General features: G+C 40.4%; 1 protein-coding gene across 5 annotated transcripts in view; it reads right to left on the bottom strand.

The window, feature by feature from the left end:
- Spice1 (spindle and centriole associated protein 1) overlaps positions 1-20,710 on the bottom strand; it is a 41,094-nt gene that overhangs the window by 16,889 nt on the left and 3,495 nt on the right. For 4 of the 5 annotated variants that reach the window (XR_001781808.1, XR_384543.4, NM_144550.4 and 1 more), the window contains exons 2-10: positions 16,069-16,164; positions 15,412-15,459; positions 13,701-13,844; positions 5,918-6,020; positions 4,965-5,071; positions 3,856-3,971; positions 1,585-1,724; positions 1,226-1,366; positions 659-924 (exon numbers count right to left, since the gene is read on the bottom strand). Coding sequence is in view for 3 of the 5 variants with exons in the window: in NM_144550.4 (NP_653133.3) it covers positions 659-924; positions 1,226-1,366; positions 1,585-1,724; positions 3,856-3,971; positions 4,965-5,071; positions 5,918-6,020; positions 13,701-13,844; positions 15,412-15,459; positions 16,069-16,164 (1,161 nt within the window). In the remaining 2 variants the exon portion in view is untranslated. Of the gene's footprint in view, positions 1-658; positions 925-1,225; positions 1,367-1,584; positions 1,725-3,855; positions 3,972-4,964; positions 5,072-5,917; positions 6,021-13,700; positions 13,861-15,411; positions 15,460-16,068; positions 16,165-20,710 lie in introns of those variants that run through there. The other variant, XM_030249036.1, reaches the window with a different exon arrangement.

Below are 20,710 nucleotides of genomic sequence, written 5' to 3'. Positions count from 1 at the left end.
GGCTGGCTCAGGAGCCCCGAGGAGACCACCATCGTCACTTCCCCAGAATTTTTGATTTGGGGATTAAACTCAAGTACACACGCTTTCAAAGCAAACACTTGAGCAGCTGAGCTATCTCCTCGGATCCTTTAGTAGACCTTATAGAAAATTAAAATGAACTACTAATTCTATACCACCTAAGGACCGATTATTATTTAGTAGCAAACAATTCTTTATTCTATAAAATTATTTTCACAATAAGATGACAACTCCCATTCTACAGAGACCACACTTTTCCTGCCTATGAAATTTACAGATTACAGGCAAAGCAACTCTGCCAGCAGAGCTGACACAGGAGCAGCAGCCAGCAGAGGAAAGCGACATAGCAAAGCTATAGCTAGCAGTGCTATTTAACCCAAAATACCCAAACAGTAATACTTACAACTGGCATAAGATATTTCTTTATCCATAGCAACATCAGCAATATTTACCTCACCATATATCTAATGATAGCGGGGGACTACAAGCATAAATTTTACTAGATATACTAAAACTGAGTAAAATAAAAATATTCAAATTTAACTGTCCTTACTTAGAGGTTGCAATAAATTAAGCAAGGAGAAACCAATCTACATATATTTTTGCCTGAAAAGAGGATTCCCATAACTTGCACCCTTACCTCTTTAAGGTACCGAACCAGGCGGCAGAGAGAGCTCACCAGGGACAGGGTGAAGCCTGTGAGTCCCTGACCACCCTGCAGCCCCGTGACCTCACGCCCTGTGCACCGCTCATACTCTTCCATCTCGTGCTCCACTTCATGGATCACGTGTTTGAGAACGTCCAGGCTGGAGCCAGTGCTACTGGGTCTGTCTGCAGAGGCTGTGCTGGAGGACAGCATGTTTGTCTTCTGCTTGGAGGCAGCATGCATATCTTGTTTTCTTTTCACTGAGGATGACAAAAGTCATTCTACGTCAAAACCAGGAAGATCACAAGTACAAATTTACCAAAAAAAGGTTTGATTGTTCACAGTTTTTAAAAAGAAGTTACCACGATCTTTATAACACAAACCTACAAAATTTGAAACACGTTTACATTATCCATAGCTAACATAACATTCTGTGACACACTGTGTGGGACAGAGGGGTTTCTTGCTTCCCCTCATGAGACTCATACTTAAATACAGCCAGTTGGCCCAGCTGAAAGGACATGTGTAACAACTCATCTGGGTAAAGTGGGAGGCGTGCACCTTTAGCTAGCAGCGGCTTTTGCTTCCTTGTGTTTAGCACCTGTCCCAGGTAGCTGGAGCTGAAGTCTACAGGCTCAGCAGCCTCCTCAGGCTGAGGCCCAGCCTGGATTCTCTTGACAGCATCCGTTGCATTCAGAGCAGCTGGAAAGGAAGAACACAGCAGAAAGCATTTCAAGAGAATAAGCTTTCTCTAAAAACAGTTCCACTAATAGAGTCATCAGGATTTTAATCACCATATAGAGACTCCAAAAGTTAAGTTTGAAAACTATTGTGTTCAAAACAAACAACAACAACAAAACAGACAAACAAGCAAACCTAAGCAAGTCTGCTACTAGAAATACAGCAAAGGAGGAACTAGCCTTTCTGATCCTCGGCTGAAAGCTCCGAGGACGGAGATCCTGGAGGAGTTCTTTGTGACTGGGTAGCGATTTTCTGCTGAATATCAGTCCACAGTTGATTGATTAACTCGGAATTCTCTTCCTTTAGTTGGTGAAGAAACCTATAAATTATGGGACAATTAGAATTAATAGGTGCTATCATTTAAACTGTCCAACTGTTCATGTGTTTGCTTTACAAGTTTTTAGAAATTCACAATTAAAAAAAAAAAAAAAACAATGTTACCAACTTTATCTGACAAGACAATGTGGAGATTGAATGATAAATGTCTCCCATAGGTGTATATATTCACATTTTAGTCCCCAGCTATTGGAGCTGTTTGGAAAGATTGTGGAACCTTTATGAAAGGTGACTTTGCAAGAGTAAGTCTGTCACTGGGGACAGATTAAGGCTTTTAGTCGCCCTGCCCCGCTTCCTCCTCCTATGTTGTGCTTCCAGACTGCCAATACAATGTGACAGGCTGGCCTCCTGCTCCTGCTCCTGCTCCTGCTCCTGGGCCATGCCTTCCCTGTCACAGTGGATGGCATCCCCTCTGCAACTTGAAGCCAAAATAAACTCACTCTTCCTTAGGCTGCTTTTGTCTGAGTCTTTTATCATAGCAAAAGAATGATGCTAATACAGACGGGTAAGAAGCCAAAAGGCCCATCATCTTAGGAAAGAAAACAGTCCATCTGCCTTCCAGTTTCTATGGTCCCATGGTCCCTAACACAATAGTGTTTGCCTTTGTATATATAGTCTCACCCTTCTTTCTCTCTCTAAAGTAATTATTTATCTATGGTTCTGCCCTTGTAGTTTCTCTTCCCTTCAGGAGAGCCAGTGTCTGTACAGCAGACAGTTTGCTCATATTGAAGAAAAGGTTTTGCACCAGAAATGGGGCAGGAGTCAAAAGAGGAGCCTAAGGACACAGAGATATAAAAGACATAGTGGAAGACAAAGAAATTAAACGAGAAACAAACAATATTTAAGAATAAACTGAGCAAGGAGCACACACTATGTAAGAAAAATGTCAAAGCACTCCTCAAAAACAAAAAGCACACTTTTTAACAAAGGGGAAACATTGCATCATAACAGAAAATACCAGTAAGTTTTGTTTTATGAAGTTAAACAAATTGATACTAATTTTCATATAAAAATAGATTAAAATTATTAGGAACACCCTAAAATTTTAAGAAACGCTATATGGTGGGTATGGTGGCACACACCTTTAATCACAGCACTTGGGAGGCAGAGGTAGGCCATTCAAGGCCAACCTGGTCTACATAGCAAGTTCTAGAACAGCCAGGGCTACATAGAGAAACCTTGTCTCAAAACAAACAAACAGAACAAAGAAAGAAAAGCCATAGGTATCTATAAAGCCTACAAGTCCTCTCTAAGCAAAACTCTGTTGCACTCCAGGAGACTGGAGAAAAGAGGCCAGCATCACTAGAAGAGCAAGTCCACACTCAGATGGAGGCTGTGACAATGGGACAAAAGGGAAGTCTTTCCTAATAGTTTAAGGGCATAGGTGCGTATCTCATCCTGTGTACCAAAAACAAACTGTAACTGTAAGAGATTAGACCTCAAACGCAACGGCGCCTTCCTATAAAATAATGTGGGAAGTGCTCTGTACCCTGGGCATGAACTTCAAAGTTCTTCATAAAATAGAATTCAGCAATTTAAAGCAAAATTGTACAGTGCTTATGCTTTAAACCTCAAGTTCCACTTCTAATAATTTTTCTTAAATATGGACTTCAAATACTATAAAAATATGAAGATATTTACTATAGTGTTTTTGTTACTACAAAGAACTAGCAATAATGTAAATGGTCATGTATCCAGGAGAGTGGCCAGTCAGCTAGCACTCAGTTTACAGCCCAGCTACTTCACTGTGCTGTAAAAACAAAGCAAGTGACCCCTAAAACCTTACAGAAGGCTGTGAGCTGACTCTAGGTCATAACTGGTGACAAATTCAAATACAGCATTGCCATTTTTAATGTGTGAAACAAGAGGAAGTGAGATATATATTTATATAGCTGCTTTACTTACAGAAAGAAGTACAGGAGAAATAAAAACCTTTTTACACTCCTACTACAACTTTTAAAACATTATAGAACAATTTTAAACATTTAGATAAAACTATACACCCAGCTGGTTCTTTTTTTGCTGGTTTATTTTTAAGGAATAATGCAATAAGCACACACTTTGAATACTCTGGGAACACTGGCCGAGCCTGTGTACTCGTGGGACACACGTACCTCTCTGTACTCCTGTTAGAATGCTGGCTGAGGGAGTTAGGCAATTCATTCTCGCTGTCTTCTGACTGGCTGTGAGCAGTGCTCTGCTCCCCTGCATCGTCGACTTCATTAAGAGCCTACCTCAACAGTAAAACAGCACAAGTGATTATATACTCACCCATAATAGGGCACTAGTCATAACAGGCATTTCTCCTCCTAATGTTGACACCCTCATGTGTGCAAACTACCAAACTCTCTCAGTCTTCTACTATCCTAATTATCTTCAGCTGCTTGCCTGCTTCAGCTATCAGTATTTGAGTGTAAGAGAGCCTGTTTCTTCTTACCCCACCTTGATACATTATCTCCTGTTTGTCTTATGTTTTTTTGTTTAGCCCATGCTAACCCAATATATTATGTATCTAATGCTGGCCCCAAATTCACAACTACTTCTGTCTCAGCCTTTCTAAAGCTATGGGCTCCACCAATCTCTTTAAAGATTCATCTCCAATTCTGCAATTTGGCTTGTGTCCTGCCACTCCACTCAAGATACTTTCTACAAGGTCGAGTTCAGCTTGCTTACTCTTCCACAGACAAGTTGGTCTTTCCCTCATTACACCTTACACATCCCTTGTTCCCTTCCTAACAGCTTAGAGAAGGATGGCACATGCACAAGGAATTCAATCCAGTACCCAAATCACACGCACAATAACACACAATAAAATGGGGGTGCATGCTTTTCACTTCTGCACTGTGGAGGCTCCTTGCCAGTCAAGCTAGGCTTAGTGGGTGAACTCCAGACCAATGAGAGACCCTGTCTCAAAGGAGGGGACAGTATTCCTGAGGTTGTCCTATGACTTCCAATTGTGCGCGCGCGCGCGCACACACACACACACACACACCAAATACTGAAGTTTACACTCATCCTTCAACTTCATATCTTATCTTCTTGGATGTTCTATGTTTTCTCTAGCTCATCTTTCCCAATCTTTGTTAGTTTCTTTTTCTACTGTCTCTTTATAGCTGACAGGACAATGGCTGACATTTAAGCTTTTACAATGTTTTCCGAGATGCCTGTATCAAGCTGAACTTCATTTCAGCATGGGCACTTGGTTGTGAGTGCAATGGACTACCTGAGGCTCTATGATTGATTCATTAAGGATAGACTGGGTGACAGGGTCTTGATTTATTCCAGTGTGGCTCTGTGAGGAATCTGGAGCCCTTGTTACATTTGGAAACCCTGCAGAGGAACAAACACAAGTCATCACGATTTTATTTCGTCTGCTTGAAGAGGCTTCACTATTTCTATACTGCCACAGGCTCCCTTCACCTCAGAGAAATTCCAAACAGCAGCTCCACTTACATGGATATGTACCAGCCACATCTAAACTCACTTTTACCTTCACAAACTCCATGAGATAGATTTTATTATTTTACAGGCCAGCAAACTGAAACTTGGAAAAATTAAGTAATTAGCCCAGTTACGCTAGTAAATGGGAGATGTGGGATTCAAACGTCCCACTAAAAATAAATCATATGTTTCTAAAAGATTAAACAAGTTATATTCCATTATGATTAATAATGCTGGAGCCGAGAATGATGATATACGCCTTTAATGCCAGCACTAAGGAGTTAAGAGGAAGGACGATCAGGAGATCAAAGCCAGTCTCGGCTACATGGATTGTGAGGGTGGAGGGCAGGGATAATCCTATGTAACTAAAGAAAAGCAAAGTTTCTTTTGGCAAGAAACTGAAGTTGCTTTAGATTTTAAGCTAGGCTTACTCAAACTACAAGTAAATGCACATATTTTAATTATATGGTAACTTAATAAGCTGAAAATTGAGCCATGTTTTGCGGTTACAAAATGCTGTACTTTACACTGTATGTTAGTAGATAGTTCCCTTAATTGAGAAACTTGTAATACTCCTATAAACAGCAAGTGAATTATGATTCTTGGCTCTTCATATACTAGCCATCTAGACTATGCAGCAGGAGCATGACTCCTGATAACAGAGTGAATTCCTCTAATCTCTCCTGAGCTGTGTTTCCGGGAGATATGCAAGCTGTGTGTGGACTGAACGCTTACCTGTGCGCTTACGAGGAACATCAGCAAACAGACCTTTGGCTGCAGCCATCAGATGATCGGACTTTTCCAGCACATCCTGTGTCAGGTATTGATCAGAGAGAATCTACACATGTGTGAAGAAAAATACTGATTAGAGAAAAATACGCTTACTTATCAAATTACTAAGAAAAAAGAATAAGGGAAGGCACCAAACATGACATTTTGAAAGTTTAATTTTCAATCCTTATTGATTGTGGTTGCTAAATTTCCTCTTAACCATGGGCCATGACCATCCTAAAACCCTCCAATGACAATATACTTAGATAACAGTAGGTGAGACTACTACAGATATTAGTAGCTTGAAAAAATACATATTACATTGTGATCTGGTACACACAGATGTACACACAAAAATACACACACATGATCAGATATATACACACATACAAATACATACTTTTTAAAAGTAAGACTGTAATTCATATAGCCTTGCCTCATGAGAATAACTATATTTAAGTTTTATTCCATTCTAGTTTTAAGTGATAGTTGTACTCCACTAACTTGATTTTATAACCCATTAAATAAAGTATACAGTTGAAAAACACATACCAAAGATAAGAATCTTTGAGCCATAAACTCAAGGTGTTTCCACCACTGAAGTATTCTGATAATCCACTAACAGACCTATGACTTAGAAAAACACAGTATAGCTTTTAGGATTAAACAAAGCCATGCTTAGGTATTTATAAACAAGTTGGTTTTTTATTATGGAGAGATCGTTAAACTAAACACCATTACAGTCGTGCCTCTGACTATGTACTTTCTATTGAAGGACTTTAATGTACAAAAAAACAAAAAGATATGGACAAGGCTTGATTATTGTTCTATTTAAAATTTCTAATATATATATTATATATATAATATATATAAATTTTCTAATATATATATACATATATTGTGTGTGTATATATACATATACATATATTGTGTATATATATATATATATATATATATATATATATATATCCACAATAGACACTAAAGAGAATTACTAAATCTCTTTAAATGGTTTAAAAATATTTTGAGATGCACTACAGAGCAATTGTGATAAAAACTGCATGGTACTGGTATAGTGACAGAAAAGTAGACCAATGGAATAGAATTGAAGACCCAGAAATGAACCCACACACCTATGGTCACTTGATCTTTGACAAGGGAGCTAAAACCATCCAGGGGAAAAAAGACGGCATTTTCAACAAATGGTGCTGGCACAACTGGCGGTTATCATGTAGAAGAATGCGAATTGATCCATTCCTATCTCCTTGTACTAAGGTCAAATCTAAGTGGATTAAGGAACTCCACATAAAACCAGAGACACTGAAACTTATAGAGAAGAAAGTAGGGAAAACCCTCGAAGATATGGGTACAGGGGGAAAATTCCTGAATAGAACATCAATGGCTTGTGCTGTAAGATCAAAAATTGACAAATGGGACCTCATGAAACTGCAAAGCTTCTGTAAGGCAAAAGACACCCTCAATAAGACAAAAAGGCCACCAACAGTTTGGGAAAGGATCTTTACCTATCCTAAATCAGATAGGGGACTAATATCCAATATATATAAAGAACTCAAGAAGGTGGACTCCAGAAAATCAAATAACTACATTAAAAAAAATGGGGCTCAGAGCTAAACAATTCTCACCTGAGGAATACCAAATGGCTGAGAAGCACCTGAAAAAATGTTCAACATCCTTAATCATCAGGGAAATGCAAATCAAAACAACCCTGAGATTCCACCTCACACCAGTCAGAATGGCTAAGATCAAAATTCAGGTGACAGCAGATGCTGGCGAGGATGTGGAGAAAGAGGAACACTCCTCCATTGTTGGTGGGATTGCAAGCTTGTACAACCACTCTGGAAATCAGTCTGGCGGTTCCTCAGAAAATTGGACATAGTACTACCTGAGGATCCCGCAATACCTCTCCTGGGCATATATCCAGAAGATGTTCCAATCAGTAAGAAGGACACATGCTCCACTATGTTCATAGCAGCCTTGTTTATAATAGCCAGAAGCTGGAAGGAACCCAGATGCCCCTCAACAGAGGAATGGATATAGAAAATGTGGTACATCTACACAATGGAGTACTACTCAGCTATGAAAAAGAATGAATTTATGAAATTCCTAGGCAAATGGATGGATCTTGAGGTAACCCAATCACAAAAGAACTCACACAATATGTACTCACTGATAAGTGGATATTAGCCCAGAAACTTAGAATACCCAAGATATAAGATACAATTTGCTAAACACATGCTCAAGAAGAATGAAGACCAAAGTGTGGACATTTTGCCCCTTCTTATAATTGGGAACAAAACACCCATGGAAGGAGTTACAGAGACACAGTTTGGAGCTGAGACGAAAGGATGGACCATGTAGAGACTGCCATATCCAGGGATCCACCCCATAATCAGCATCCAAATGCTGACACCATTGCATACACTAGCAAGATTTTGCTGAAAGGACCCAGATATAGCTCTCTCTTGTGAGACTATGCCGGGGCCTAGCAAACACAGAAGTGGATGCTCACAGTCAGCTAGTGGATGGACCACAGGGCCCCCAATGGAGGAGCTAGAGAAAGTAACCAAGGAGCTAAAGGGATCTTCAACCCTATAGGTGGAACAATATGAACTACCCAGTACCCCACCAGAGCTCATGTCTCTAGCTGCATATGTATCAGAAGATGGCCTAGTCGGCCATCAGTGGAAAGAGAGGCCCATTGGTCGTGCAAACTTTATCTGCCTCAGTACAGGGGAATGTCAGGGCCAAGAAGTGGGAGTGGGTGGGTGGGGGAGTGGGTGAGGGAGAGGGTAGGGGACTTTTGGGGTAGCATTAGAAATGTAAATGAAATAAATACCTAAATAAATAAATAAATACAAACAACAACAACAACAACAACAACAAAACCCAAAGCCATATGCTACAGATGAGTCAACTCTGCCTACTGCCACCAGATGGCATTCTTGAGCTGAAAGGAATCTTAAAATCAAGGCAGCTCCTTTTCTAACCCTGACTCAAATCAATAAAGCATCTAATATCAAACACGCTGAGTGGAATTTCTCTGTAATAGAGAAAATCACATCACATGGCAATTACTATTTTACAATACAGAAATATAAGTGAGTAGCATTCTTCTGCTATCCTTTCTGCCATGGCCAAGTGGGCCGGCCGGCTAGGTCAGTTAATGAGATTGCCATTTGTACCTTCCATAGAGTAACTTTAGAACTGCAAAGGCCAAGAGCACACACCGTACAGAATACTGGGCTTAGGGCCCACACTAGAAATAGTAAATAAACTCTAACCACTTTAGTTAGTTTCCTGCGACGTCAATGGCGCACAGCATGGGTTTTACTTGAGACCTGATTATAGTTGACACCGGGCATGTAGTTGTTAATAAGATTGTTTTTCCACTTAACTGCTCTGTCAGCTCCATGACTTTACTTTGACAGAGGGTGTGTGGTGGTTTGTCTATGCTTTGCCCAGGGAGTGGCACTAGTAGGAGGTGTGGTCTTGATGGAGTAGGTGCGATCTTGTTGGAGGAAGTGTGTCATTGTGGGGAGTGAGCAATGAGACCCATCTCCTAACCACGTGGGAGACAGTCTTCTAGCAGCCTTCAGATGATGATGTAGAATTCTCAACTCCTCCAACACCATGCTTGCCTAGATAGATGCTGCCCTGCCCCACCTTGATAATGGACTGAACCTCTGAACCTAACCTGCAAGCCAGACCCAATTGAATGTTGTCCCTTTTAAGAGTTGCCTTGGTCATGGTGTCTCTTCACATCAATGAAACCCTAACAGGGTAATGCCTTAAAAACAAAAAGTAGTAAATTCTTCAAATTATCAATAGAAAATAAGCTGTGTTATTTTTCTAACATGGTAACAACCATGCCTTTGTATCAGGGATATGCCTACCGTCCTATCATATCCATTAAATACAGACAACACAAGCACAGAAAAATTTAGTGACTGAAACAAAATATGCGCATGCTCTTTGATCCTTAGTTTTCTTTTCTTCCTTCCCCCAGTACTTGAGAGTAAACCCTGAAACACCCTAGGTAAGTGCTCTAACACTGAGCTAAAGCACCAGCCCTTGACTTAGTGCTTCTGTTAATAATTAACCCAACAAACAAGCCTGTACCCAAAAACACAATGAAGACTATCTGCTGGATTATTTATCATGCCAAGATAAGATGCAATCTGAGTGGCACACACTACTACTTATCCCTAATACTGCCCTTTAATAGCAACTCCTAAGTTCCTGGTGGCGGTGGTGGTGGTGGTTGTGGTGAGTTTTTGACACAGGTTTTTTTTCTGTAACAGCCCTGGATGTCCTGGAACTTGCTTTGTAGACCAGGCTGGCCTCAAACTCACAGAGACCGACCTGCCTCTGCCTCCTGGTGATGAGTGCTGGGACTAAAGGCATGGGCCACAATGCCTGAGCCGACTCCTGCATTTTAATCAAGGAAGCAGCTCAAGTTCCAACCCATCTTTGAATACAGGAGCCTCCAAGCAATAGTGTCCTGGAGAACAGCACACAGTGCCAATGGCTGGCATAAAAGGAGTAGCAGACACTCTCTACTTCCACTTGCTGTTGCCCTGCAAACAACTGAAGGACACTGTAGCAGCCACCCTGTGTTCAGGATGCTGAAGAACTGCGGGACCCTCTACCAGCTACCTCTGAGCTCTCCATGAGAGAACTAAATCTGTGTTTTGTTTAAGTTACTATATTGAGTTCTTTTATTCCCAGAAGCTAAGTGTCCACAAATAGAACAATAATAAATTATGGCAAATCTACATCCAAACCTAGACATTAAAAAGGTAAATTTATTTCTAACTACTGACTTTCAAGATACACTGGCATATCAATAGAATCTAATCACCACCTCCACCCTACAGGGATGTCCTAGTGTGTGGATACACTGAAAACCTGTATGATGCTTCGAGGGTTATTAAAATACATATTATACTGTCTTATGAACCAAATTTCTACCTTTGGTGAAATATCTTCCAAGTCCATATAATTAAGAGCTTAGGAAGCGTAACTTATAATGGATATATATAATAAATATATAATAAATCAACATGGCTATGGCTACAGTAGAAACTGACAAAGGCAGAAAGTAGAGGAATAATCTTACTAATCTGTTGACACTGGGTATTAATTACAGTCAGACCTCAAGTAAAGCCACCACTTTGCCTTCTCCTACTGAGTCTCCGTCACATTCCTCGGAGTAGATTGTTCATGAGGCCAAAGATCACTGTACTAAGTAAGACAGTAAAAGAAAACATCTAAATCTCACCAAAAGCTACAGTTCTAACACCCTGCAGAACACAAAAACACACGGGAACTGGGGAAACCTCCCCACCTAGCTTCACTAACTCTGAATCTTAGAGTTGAGGTACAGTGGTTCCCCACCCTCCTCAGGAGCATCTTGGCCATGATGAAGTCTCATGTGCAGTCAGGACTGAGAATCACCACACCACAGATGAGACCCTGCACCTGTCCCCTCATTACTCTTCTTGTCCCCTTACTTCACCTACATTTAGTACTTGTATGAAAAGCTACGGGAGCTGCAGAGATGGCTCAGTGGTTATCACAGGCTAAGAATGCTTATGGCAACAAGAAATAAAATAAAATAAAATGAAGGCTGGAGAGATGGCTCAGTGGTTAAGAGCATTGACTGCTCTTCCAAAGATCCTGAGTTCAATTCCCAGCAACCACATGGTGGCTCAAAACACTCTGTAATGGGATCAGATACCCTCTTCTGGTGTGTCTGAAGAAGTATACTTCTACAGTGTACTCATATACATTAAATAAATAATTTAAAAAAAAAAAAAAGAATGCTCATGGCTCTTGCCGAGGCTGGAGTCCCAGCACCCATCTAGTAACTCAGAATTCTCTGTGACTTAGTTTTAAGAAATCTGACAGCCTCTTCTGACCTCCACTGGCACCAGACACACAGACACACAGACAGACAGACAGGCAGACAGACAGACAGACAGAGATGCAGGCAAACACCCTTATACAAAAAAGAAAACAAATGAAACTAAATCTTCAAAAATTAAAAGGAAAAGAAGATTAAAACTAGAAAAAGAAAACCTCCCAAAGAGGGTCTCGAGGTCAGATCTGTGGTTTTAGACTGTTCAATGAGAATTAACATGTGTGCATGACTGGCTCACGATTATAACATGAGAAGTCGTATTCTCTGATCCACTGTTCCTTCCTCATGTCTTATAAACATTTATTTGGGAGACACAGTTTTCCTCGATGCAGATTTTTCTAAGAACTCTAAGGAACTTCTCAAAAGGCAGCCTATGGCTTAAAGCCACCGTGAAAGGCCACGCAGATGGCAAGCACTGTACGCTAACCCTGGGTAAGGGGCCACATGCACGACACATTCCTTTATTAGGACTGCAGTCCAAATAAAAAAGGCTGCTCTATTGTAGCTCCTTCTTGCTTGACACACTGTTCACCCTACATATCTGATTGCTTCTTCAAACACCCAGGCAGGCAAAAGGTTAAGCCAGAGAAAAATGGCTTAAGACCTAGGTAAACACGCATACAAAATTATCTGATTTTATTTCATTTTTTCCAGGTAATTCTACTATGCTGTTGAACTGAGACATAATTACAGAAGTTTACAGATACATAGTACTAATTATTTTGCCCAAGACTGTGGTAATCTCTTTAAAAGCAGGACTGGAAAGATGGCTCAGTGGCTAAGAGTACTAGCTGCTCTTCTAGAGGACTCAGCTTCAATTGTCAGCACCACATGGCAACTCGCAATTGGCTGCAACTGAAGTTCTCAGGGATTTGACACCTTCTTCTGGCCTATGCAAGCAACATGGTACACAGACATACATGAACACAAAACGTCATATAATGAAATTAAGAAAACAATTTAAGTATTATGCAATTAAACTCTCATAACAACACAGCCAAAAATTTAAGGATATAAAGCTAAGCTAATGTAAGGAAAATGATGTTACAAATCTGTAGGAAAATGGATAGAACTGAAAAATATGACATTAAGTTAGGCAACCCAGATAGATGAGAACTGGATATGCTTGCTCATGTGTGAATCCTGGCTTCTACTTAATTAATTATGTGTATCTAGGTGGGAGTAAGTATGTATAGAAGTCAAAACATTTTCTTATGGGGCCATGAAACTGGCAAAAGGAGTGGGAAGAACATATGATATGAAAGGAAACTCGAAATGCTGGAGATAGCGGATTCAGTGGGACAGGGGAACGGTAGGAATGGGAAAGGGGGAAGAGACCAACCATCCACAACTTAGTATGAGGACAGTGGCAGGAGGAACCTGCTACTTTGTATGCTACTTTTTAAAAGGTTGAAAGAGAAAAGAGAGGAAAAACAAACAAACAAACAAACAAAAACAAACAAACAAACCCAGGCCAAGGAGTTATATAATCTAAGCCTACAGAGTTGATGAGTTGTGGAAAGTACATTTAAAGCAGCAAAGTAGACCCCACCCATCCTGCTGCTCTCTGCACTAGGCTCCACCCATCCTGCTGCTCTCTGCACTAGACCCCACCCATCCTGCTGCTCTCTGCACTAGGCCCCACCCATCCTGCTGCTCTCTGCACTTGACCCCACCCATCCTGCTGCTCTCTGAAGAGTCTACCAAACAGCTCACTGTGCAAGGTCGTGTAAGAACTAGAGTCTTTCCACTGAAACCAATCCAAGAGAAAAAACCTCTAAAGACAGTGGATTTTCACAATACCTCCTTCATGATAGATAACTTTCTTTTTTCAAGACTTGAAGTTTCTGGTTTCTGCTTCTTCCATTTTCTCTTCAAAGCTTTTTCTTGAAGTTCCCAGTGCACCAATGCTCTATTCTTTGACTTGTGCATCTCATGACGGCGCACCTATACAGAACGAAAACTGTAAAGAAATGCTTTCAGTAACAAAGACATTGCCTGCTGCTATGCAAGACCACTTACACTAGTTCACCACTTCCTATTCCTTTATGGTTCAGTATGTGTGTACATTCATAGCTAACACTTTCATAGTCTAAGTTTTCAAAATGATCTAAGAGAAAAAGTATTGAGAACTTGGAGGTCTATCTTAAAGACATACAAAAATATTAACTTCTCCTTCATTGGTACAGAAACCAAAACACCTACTGTTCTTTAACTCACAAGTTAAAACTCATGCAATGAGTGCTAAAATATCAATTAGTGGTCAGCACTGACACTTCACACATGATGGAAAGGGTATAAAATCCACCTAAGTCAGCTTTGTCAAAGCACACCCCTTTCACAGTAACTGCATTACTTCTAAGTCAATGCTGTTTGTACAGCTCTGAAGTGGCTTCATGTGGAACTGAGGTCACAGATGATGTAGACATCCAAGGAAGGAGAGTTCCTGAGGCAGAAGAGACAGGAGCCAGAGCTCCTAAAAGAATTGGAAGGGAAGAGTCCACGGGGGTGACTGAGGAATAAAAGTAGACATTTGTCTTTACAAATACGCTAGTGCTCAGAACTGAAAATATGAACAAAACTCGGGTCATCTAATAAAGTTATAATCATGCAGACATGCACACTACCAAAGGACTAACAATCAAGAATTGTGAGCATGCATATCAGAATCACAATGAGGCAGTACTTTATACCCAGCAGGAGAATTAAAATTAAAAGGTGACAATAATGGGGCGTGTGGCCTGGAAGCTCCACACACACTGGTGGAATTTAAGACAGGTAAGCACTTTGGAAAACAGTTTGGCAGTGATTTATAAGAGCCAATATGGATGCATGACCTAGCCATTCCAGATACACACACAGCTGCCTGCATATGCTCACAGAGACTTGTACATGAATATCCGCTATGGTGTTACTTTATAACAGAAAAGCAGCAGAAATAAACCAGATGTACAACTGACAAACAGATAAATCTAGAACTGCCATTCAATGGAATACTGTCTTACAATAGTAAGGAACGAAGCAGAGATACATACTATAACATGGATGAATCTACAAAATATGCTAGACAAAGAGGCTATAAATAACAGACCACATCCTGTAGTCCATCTGAAAGAGCAATCAAGGCTAGGCAAATCCACGGAGACAGAAAGATTAGCCACATTGTCGTGGGCAGGCTAACCAGGGCTACACAGCCCAAACCTGTCGTGAAAGTAACAGCAATGACAACAATGGAAAAATGCTGAGGAAGTGCAGACAGAGACCACAGGAGATTCTAGATAAGTGACAGGACTACAGACCAAAACTCCTGAGTAGAATTCTAACGGTGGCTGCTAAGCCTTAGTAAAATCAAAAATTCCGCAGGATATCCTTTCAGGTTTTATACAGGCGTGAACAAGATTAACTGTAACTAAACAAGTCCCAAGGAGCGACGATGGTTTCTGTTCTGCAGATTAGAAACCAGATACCAAATAAAATACAGAAAGCAGGATTGAACTTTCAGTGGTCAACTTACTAGATCTTCAGGAGTTGCCCGGTGAACTGTTAGATCATTCACAGTATTCTTTAAAAAGAAGGACAGAGTGAGCTTTTTTAAAGTTTCCTTATAAATTTCTAACAGTTATTCAGTTTCAGTAGCTGAAAATCGATTCAGAATCCTAAGGGCCACAGTCCTTTTTTCCTCAGAAACCAGTACTGTCAATATAACGTTAAAACAGGTTACTTTTGAGTATCTTCTAGAAAATAGGCTATTTTTTAGGTGTTACACTGGAAATAAGGCTCTATTATTTTAAAACAAGGAATAAAAACAGGGTGCATGTTGTGAGTAAACTTAACTGAAGCGACAGTTTCCAGAGACTAGGATTCCATGAGGCAACTGTAAAGCATTTTAACAATGAAACTGTGCTCACTATGGCAAGCTGCAGAGGAACATCTTTGGGGATAGAGTTTCAGTCTCACAGCAGCTCTAACTCTTGCAAAGAACTAGAAGTTATTACCCTTAATCCTGTACACTTAAAGGAGAACGGGGCAAATGTCCTGCTCTTCCCTCCAAGACCAAAACCATGCCAAGAAACCCACCCGACCCTACTTGAGCCTGAGCGCCACTCCAGCCACACTGGACAGGAGTACTGAGGCCACCCTCCAGAACACGCTGCTGTGGGCCCAGACTCACATCCCATTCTTGCCTCACTGCAGCTTTCTTCTTTACTTTCAGAGTTTTTCTTCCACCTCCCCGGGGACCAAAGCGGTTCACTCTGATCAATGACATCTGAAAACATTAATTTTTAAATAAAGGTTAAAGTAATAATTATGCATCATGGGCACATCTATAGGACAAACGAAACCACTCTCAGAATATCAGGAGAATTTGGTCATGATGACAGGAATAGGCTCTCTGAATGCTTGGCTTTCTCATTTTACAGTTAATATTAAAGCAAAGCCAATAACCACAACAAAAAGGTTTTAAATAACAAAACCTTTTGCTTAATAAAGAACTTGATAAATATAGAAAGTATGACCTAAAATAGAAATGAAAATGGTTGTATCTTTGTCAGCAGATAAAGTTCACAATTAACAGAGGAAACGCCAGAGCTGTGCAGTGCGTGAGAAGTGCAGCTCTAAGCATGCTAACGTAGCACATCCCTGCCAGGCACACATGTGCTCACCTCAGAAGCATACATGTTTTAGAGAACGTTAGCGTCTCTTCCAGTTCTACTAAATCTTCATGCAGCACTAAATGGAGGTGATTTTGTACATTACCAGCAATAGCCTGGCAATCAAAATCGCCATGCGGGGGCTAAACATCATAAAAAGTTAGGGAAAGACCCCCAGTCCACCGTGCTTGAAAGCTAAGGTTTTTACAGTCCACACATTTGACTGTAAAAACCAAAGTATGCATGACTTCTACTTCTGGGTCTCTTTGCCTTCTGTGGCAACCCAATACCACGAAAATATCCCTTACATTCAAAGAGACTGGAACTCTTACTGGGCCTCACAGCCAAAGTTCTTAGTAACATAACTCTGAAATCTCTTAGAAGCTGTCTGTCTTACATGTACTCATCCTGTTTGTTTAATCCGCCTTTAAGAGAACTATGTAACAATAAACCCTACTTTCCTTGGATTTTCCAAGTAATCAACTTGTGCAACCAAAACTAATGGCATAGGCATGATCTTAAATTAGGTACCTTTTCATGACCCTGACCCAGGACAGTGCATGTACACCCTTTGGTGAAAGCAACAAATTCAGAGGTTGTAGCAACCTTCTCAAATAAATTCCCACTTAGGAAGACTGGTTGATAAGCAACGGTGTTGGTAGTAGTTTGTTATGTGGGTCAGTTAGGATCATTTAGAGGCAGTGACTTAATCCCTTGTAGAGTCTTTTAAAGATTTCCGTAAAGTATCCCATTCTTTAAAAGAATTACATTTTATTCCGTGTGATGCTTTCTATGCTGTTCAGGAAACAAAGAGCAAACCTTTGTTAGAGACAGACAAACAGAAACACACAAGACACACACACACAAATACAAATACAGATAATTGCACACCCATACATACAGACACTTGGACAGATTTACAAGCCAGGCTTTGGGCAAGCACAAATTCAGACTTATAAACAGACAGAGGACGAAGACACAGGCAGTATGGAGTGGAGGATTCAAATCTGTACTCCCTCTTGCTTAAATGACCCCAAAAGGAAGTGCTTGCGCTTCTTTCCTTCATGTATTCACACGTTATTGGTAACTCAAAGTCCATCACTAAGACATATTATCCACCCACCAAAATAACTTCAGAACTGTGAGGCTAACCCTCATACTCCTTACTAGCCGACTGTCCTGCTGTCATCACTGTCCCTCGCCCATACCTGTCTCTCTCCCCAGTGGAGACCACAGACCCTTGCACATGCTAGGCAAGTGTGGTACTCTTAAGCTACCCCTTCCCCTTCCATTAAGTACTTTTAATAAAATAATTTACTGTGACAACGATGCCTACACTCCAGTGTTTCCCTAACACAGTCTTTCCAGCTCTCTATACTGTCTTTCTCTTGCTACTTCTTACTCTCTAAACGTGTTGTCTAATTTCAGAGCTTACAATCCAGCAAAGGAGGTAAGTCACGATGACTACTTATTTTGTTTTTTCCTGTGGTGCTAGGCTTAAATTGATGCCCAGGTGTAAACTATGCCAGGCAAGTTTCCTCACACTGACCCCTATGGCAGACCAACAATTCAGACTTGGTTTACCTATTTTTATTTCAAACTTTGTTAACTTATATGAGTTTTGTAATGTTTTCATACATGTACATACATACTTTGATTCTATCCACCAACTGTCCTCTCTCCTCCCCCTCCAACTGGTCCCCTCCCTCTTCACAAACAATCAAGTGTTTCCCTCCTACTTTCACATCTGTTTCTGAACTCCAGAGAAAACAAGTAATACTTCTCTCTGAGTCTGGTTTATTTCCACTTAGTTCTATTTTCCTGCACATAGGATTTCATTCTTTTTGTGGCTGGATAAATATTCTCTATATACATCACATTTTCTTTACCTACTTATCTGTTGATGGATATCTAGGCTGAATTCACAGCCTGGCTTGACTTCTACTGAGAACAGTATCATAATAAACACGGATGCACAGGTATGCCTGTGGTGGCCTCAGACTCCTTTGGGTACATAGCCAGGAGTGGTACAACCACAATCATAAGGTGGTCCTTTCAGTGTTTTTAGTTTGAAGAACCTCTATATTGGTTGTACTAATTACATTCCCAACAGCGACATACAGGGGCTCCTCTTCAGCTCCCAATATCCTCACAGTATTTGTCATTTTTCTTGATGAAAATAGTCATTCTGGTGAGGGAGACTCTCAATGGGGCTTTGTTTGCATTTCACTGATGTCTGAAGATACTGAGTATTAAAAAATAAAAATAAAAAAAAAACTATTTCTGTGTATACAGAGGCCAGAAGAGGATGTCAGAACCCCTAAAGTCAGAGTTATGGGTGATCATGAACCACCCAATATGGGTGCCATGAACCAAACTCAGCCAGTCCTTCAGAAGAATAGTACTGAGCCATCCATCCAGCTCCGGAACATTTTTCTCTTGTATTTATTGGTCATTTGTACTTGTTTTGAAAACTGTTTGGTTCATTTGCCCACTAATTAGTCGATGTCTTTTGTGTGTGTGTGTGTGTGTGTGTGTGTGTGTGTTTAGTTTTTTCAAAGTTCTATATTCTGGTTATCAATGCCCTGTCAAATAACTACAATACAATAGGGAAGTACTTTTACCCACATTGAAGGTTATTTCTTCCTCTTTGAGTTCCAAGTGTGCAACTTTTTGAAAGGGCCTAACATCTCTGTCAATCCTTTCATTACCTTTACTTGCTTATCTCTGGGGTGAAGAAGGAGCACATGCGCACTGTACACATGAGGGCCAGAGAACAGTTTGCAGGAGTTGGTTTCCTCCTACCACCATGTAGACGTCAGGGATAAACATTGGTAGCAAAATCCACCGGGCAGCTCATCAGCACACATTTGTCAACAGTCTCACACAGAAAGATTCTGCCTGTGCCTGTATCTTGAGAGTTTTCCTGGCTTCACATCACCTTCCATTAAGGCTACTGATCAAGTCTGAACAGAAGTTTTACAAAGTGGGGGAAGGGATCTGGTTGCAGTTGTACGTAGAAACAAGACCTTCTCAGCATCATCTGTCGCCAACAACTAAGTCTTACAGTGGTGATGCCAGTAGCCGCTGTAGCGGAAGCAACGAAGGTCGGCTAAGGCAGTCTAGGTTCTTACTACATGCAGACTGTCCTAAGCTCTTTGCACCTATTAGTCTCTTATTACAACAGCTCCATGAAGTGCTTACTACTTACTCATTTTATAGATGAGGAAACTAAGGGGCAAAGAGTTAACCAACTGTGAAGTTCACTTGCAGTAGAAACACAGCCAGCACTTAACCGGACATGGAACAGACAAAAGTCAAAATGAACCACTGCATTTACAGACACTAATATTCCAACAAGGTGCCAAAGCAATTCACTTCAAAGAGCACTGTTTTCAATATTCCTTTGAAAAAGTCCGACTCCTACCTCATACAGGGTACAAAAATTAGCATATAACATGAAGTCATATATTAAAATGTCAGAACTAAAACTGTATGACTATTAGAAGAAAGCATGAGTGTAAAGAGCTGTGAACCCTAGGTCAGGCTGGAGAACAGAGCCAAAAGCACAAGAAACCAAGATGTAGGGAGGACAGTTGGGTTCATCAAAAATTTTAAATATTGTACTCAAAGGTATAATCAAAAAAAGTGAAAAGATACCTAATGCAGTGGCAAAAGTTATTTGCAAATCACTTACCCGGTATCTAGAATATACATAAAAAATTCTCATAACTGGACTAGTCAAACAACCAAATTTAAGTGGGCATAGGTCTTGAATAGGTATCTCCAAATAAGATACTGCAGATGGTAAATAAGCACATAAAAAGAAGAGATTGTCAATATGGGGACTGGTGAGATGGCTCAGTGGTTAAGAACCCTTGCTGTTCTTCCTGAGAACCTGAGTTCAATTCCCACAACCTACATGTTGTTTTACAACCATCCGTAACTCCGGTTCCAGGAGATCTGACAACCTCTTCTATCCACCAAAGGCACCAGGCAGCACACGGTACACATACATACAGGCAAAGCATTCATACAATATAAAACAAGATAAACCTTTTTTAAAAAGTGACCAACATAATTAAATGCCAGTCAAAACCAGTCAAGGGTGACTTTAATAAAAAAAAAAAAAAAGTATTGGCACAAGTTTGAAGAAACTGG

The sequence above is a fragment of the Mus musculus genome, chromosome 16 (genome assembly GCF_000001635.26).
Source record: "Mus musculus strain C57BL/6J chromosome 16, GRCm38.p6 C57BL/6J".
NCBI lineage: Eukaryota > Metazoa > Chordata > Mammalia > Rodentia > Muridae > Mus > Mus musculus.
The sequence above is the reverse complement of the archived record's forward strand: the minus strand, read 5'-3'. Positions and strand labels throughout refer to the sequence as shown.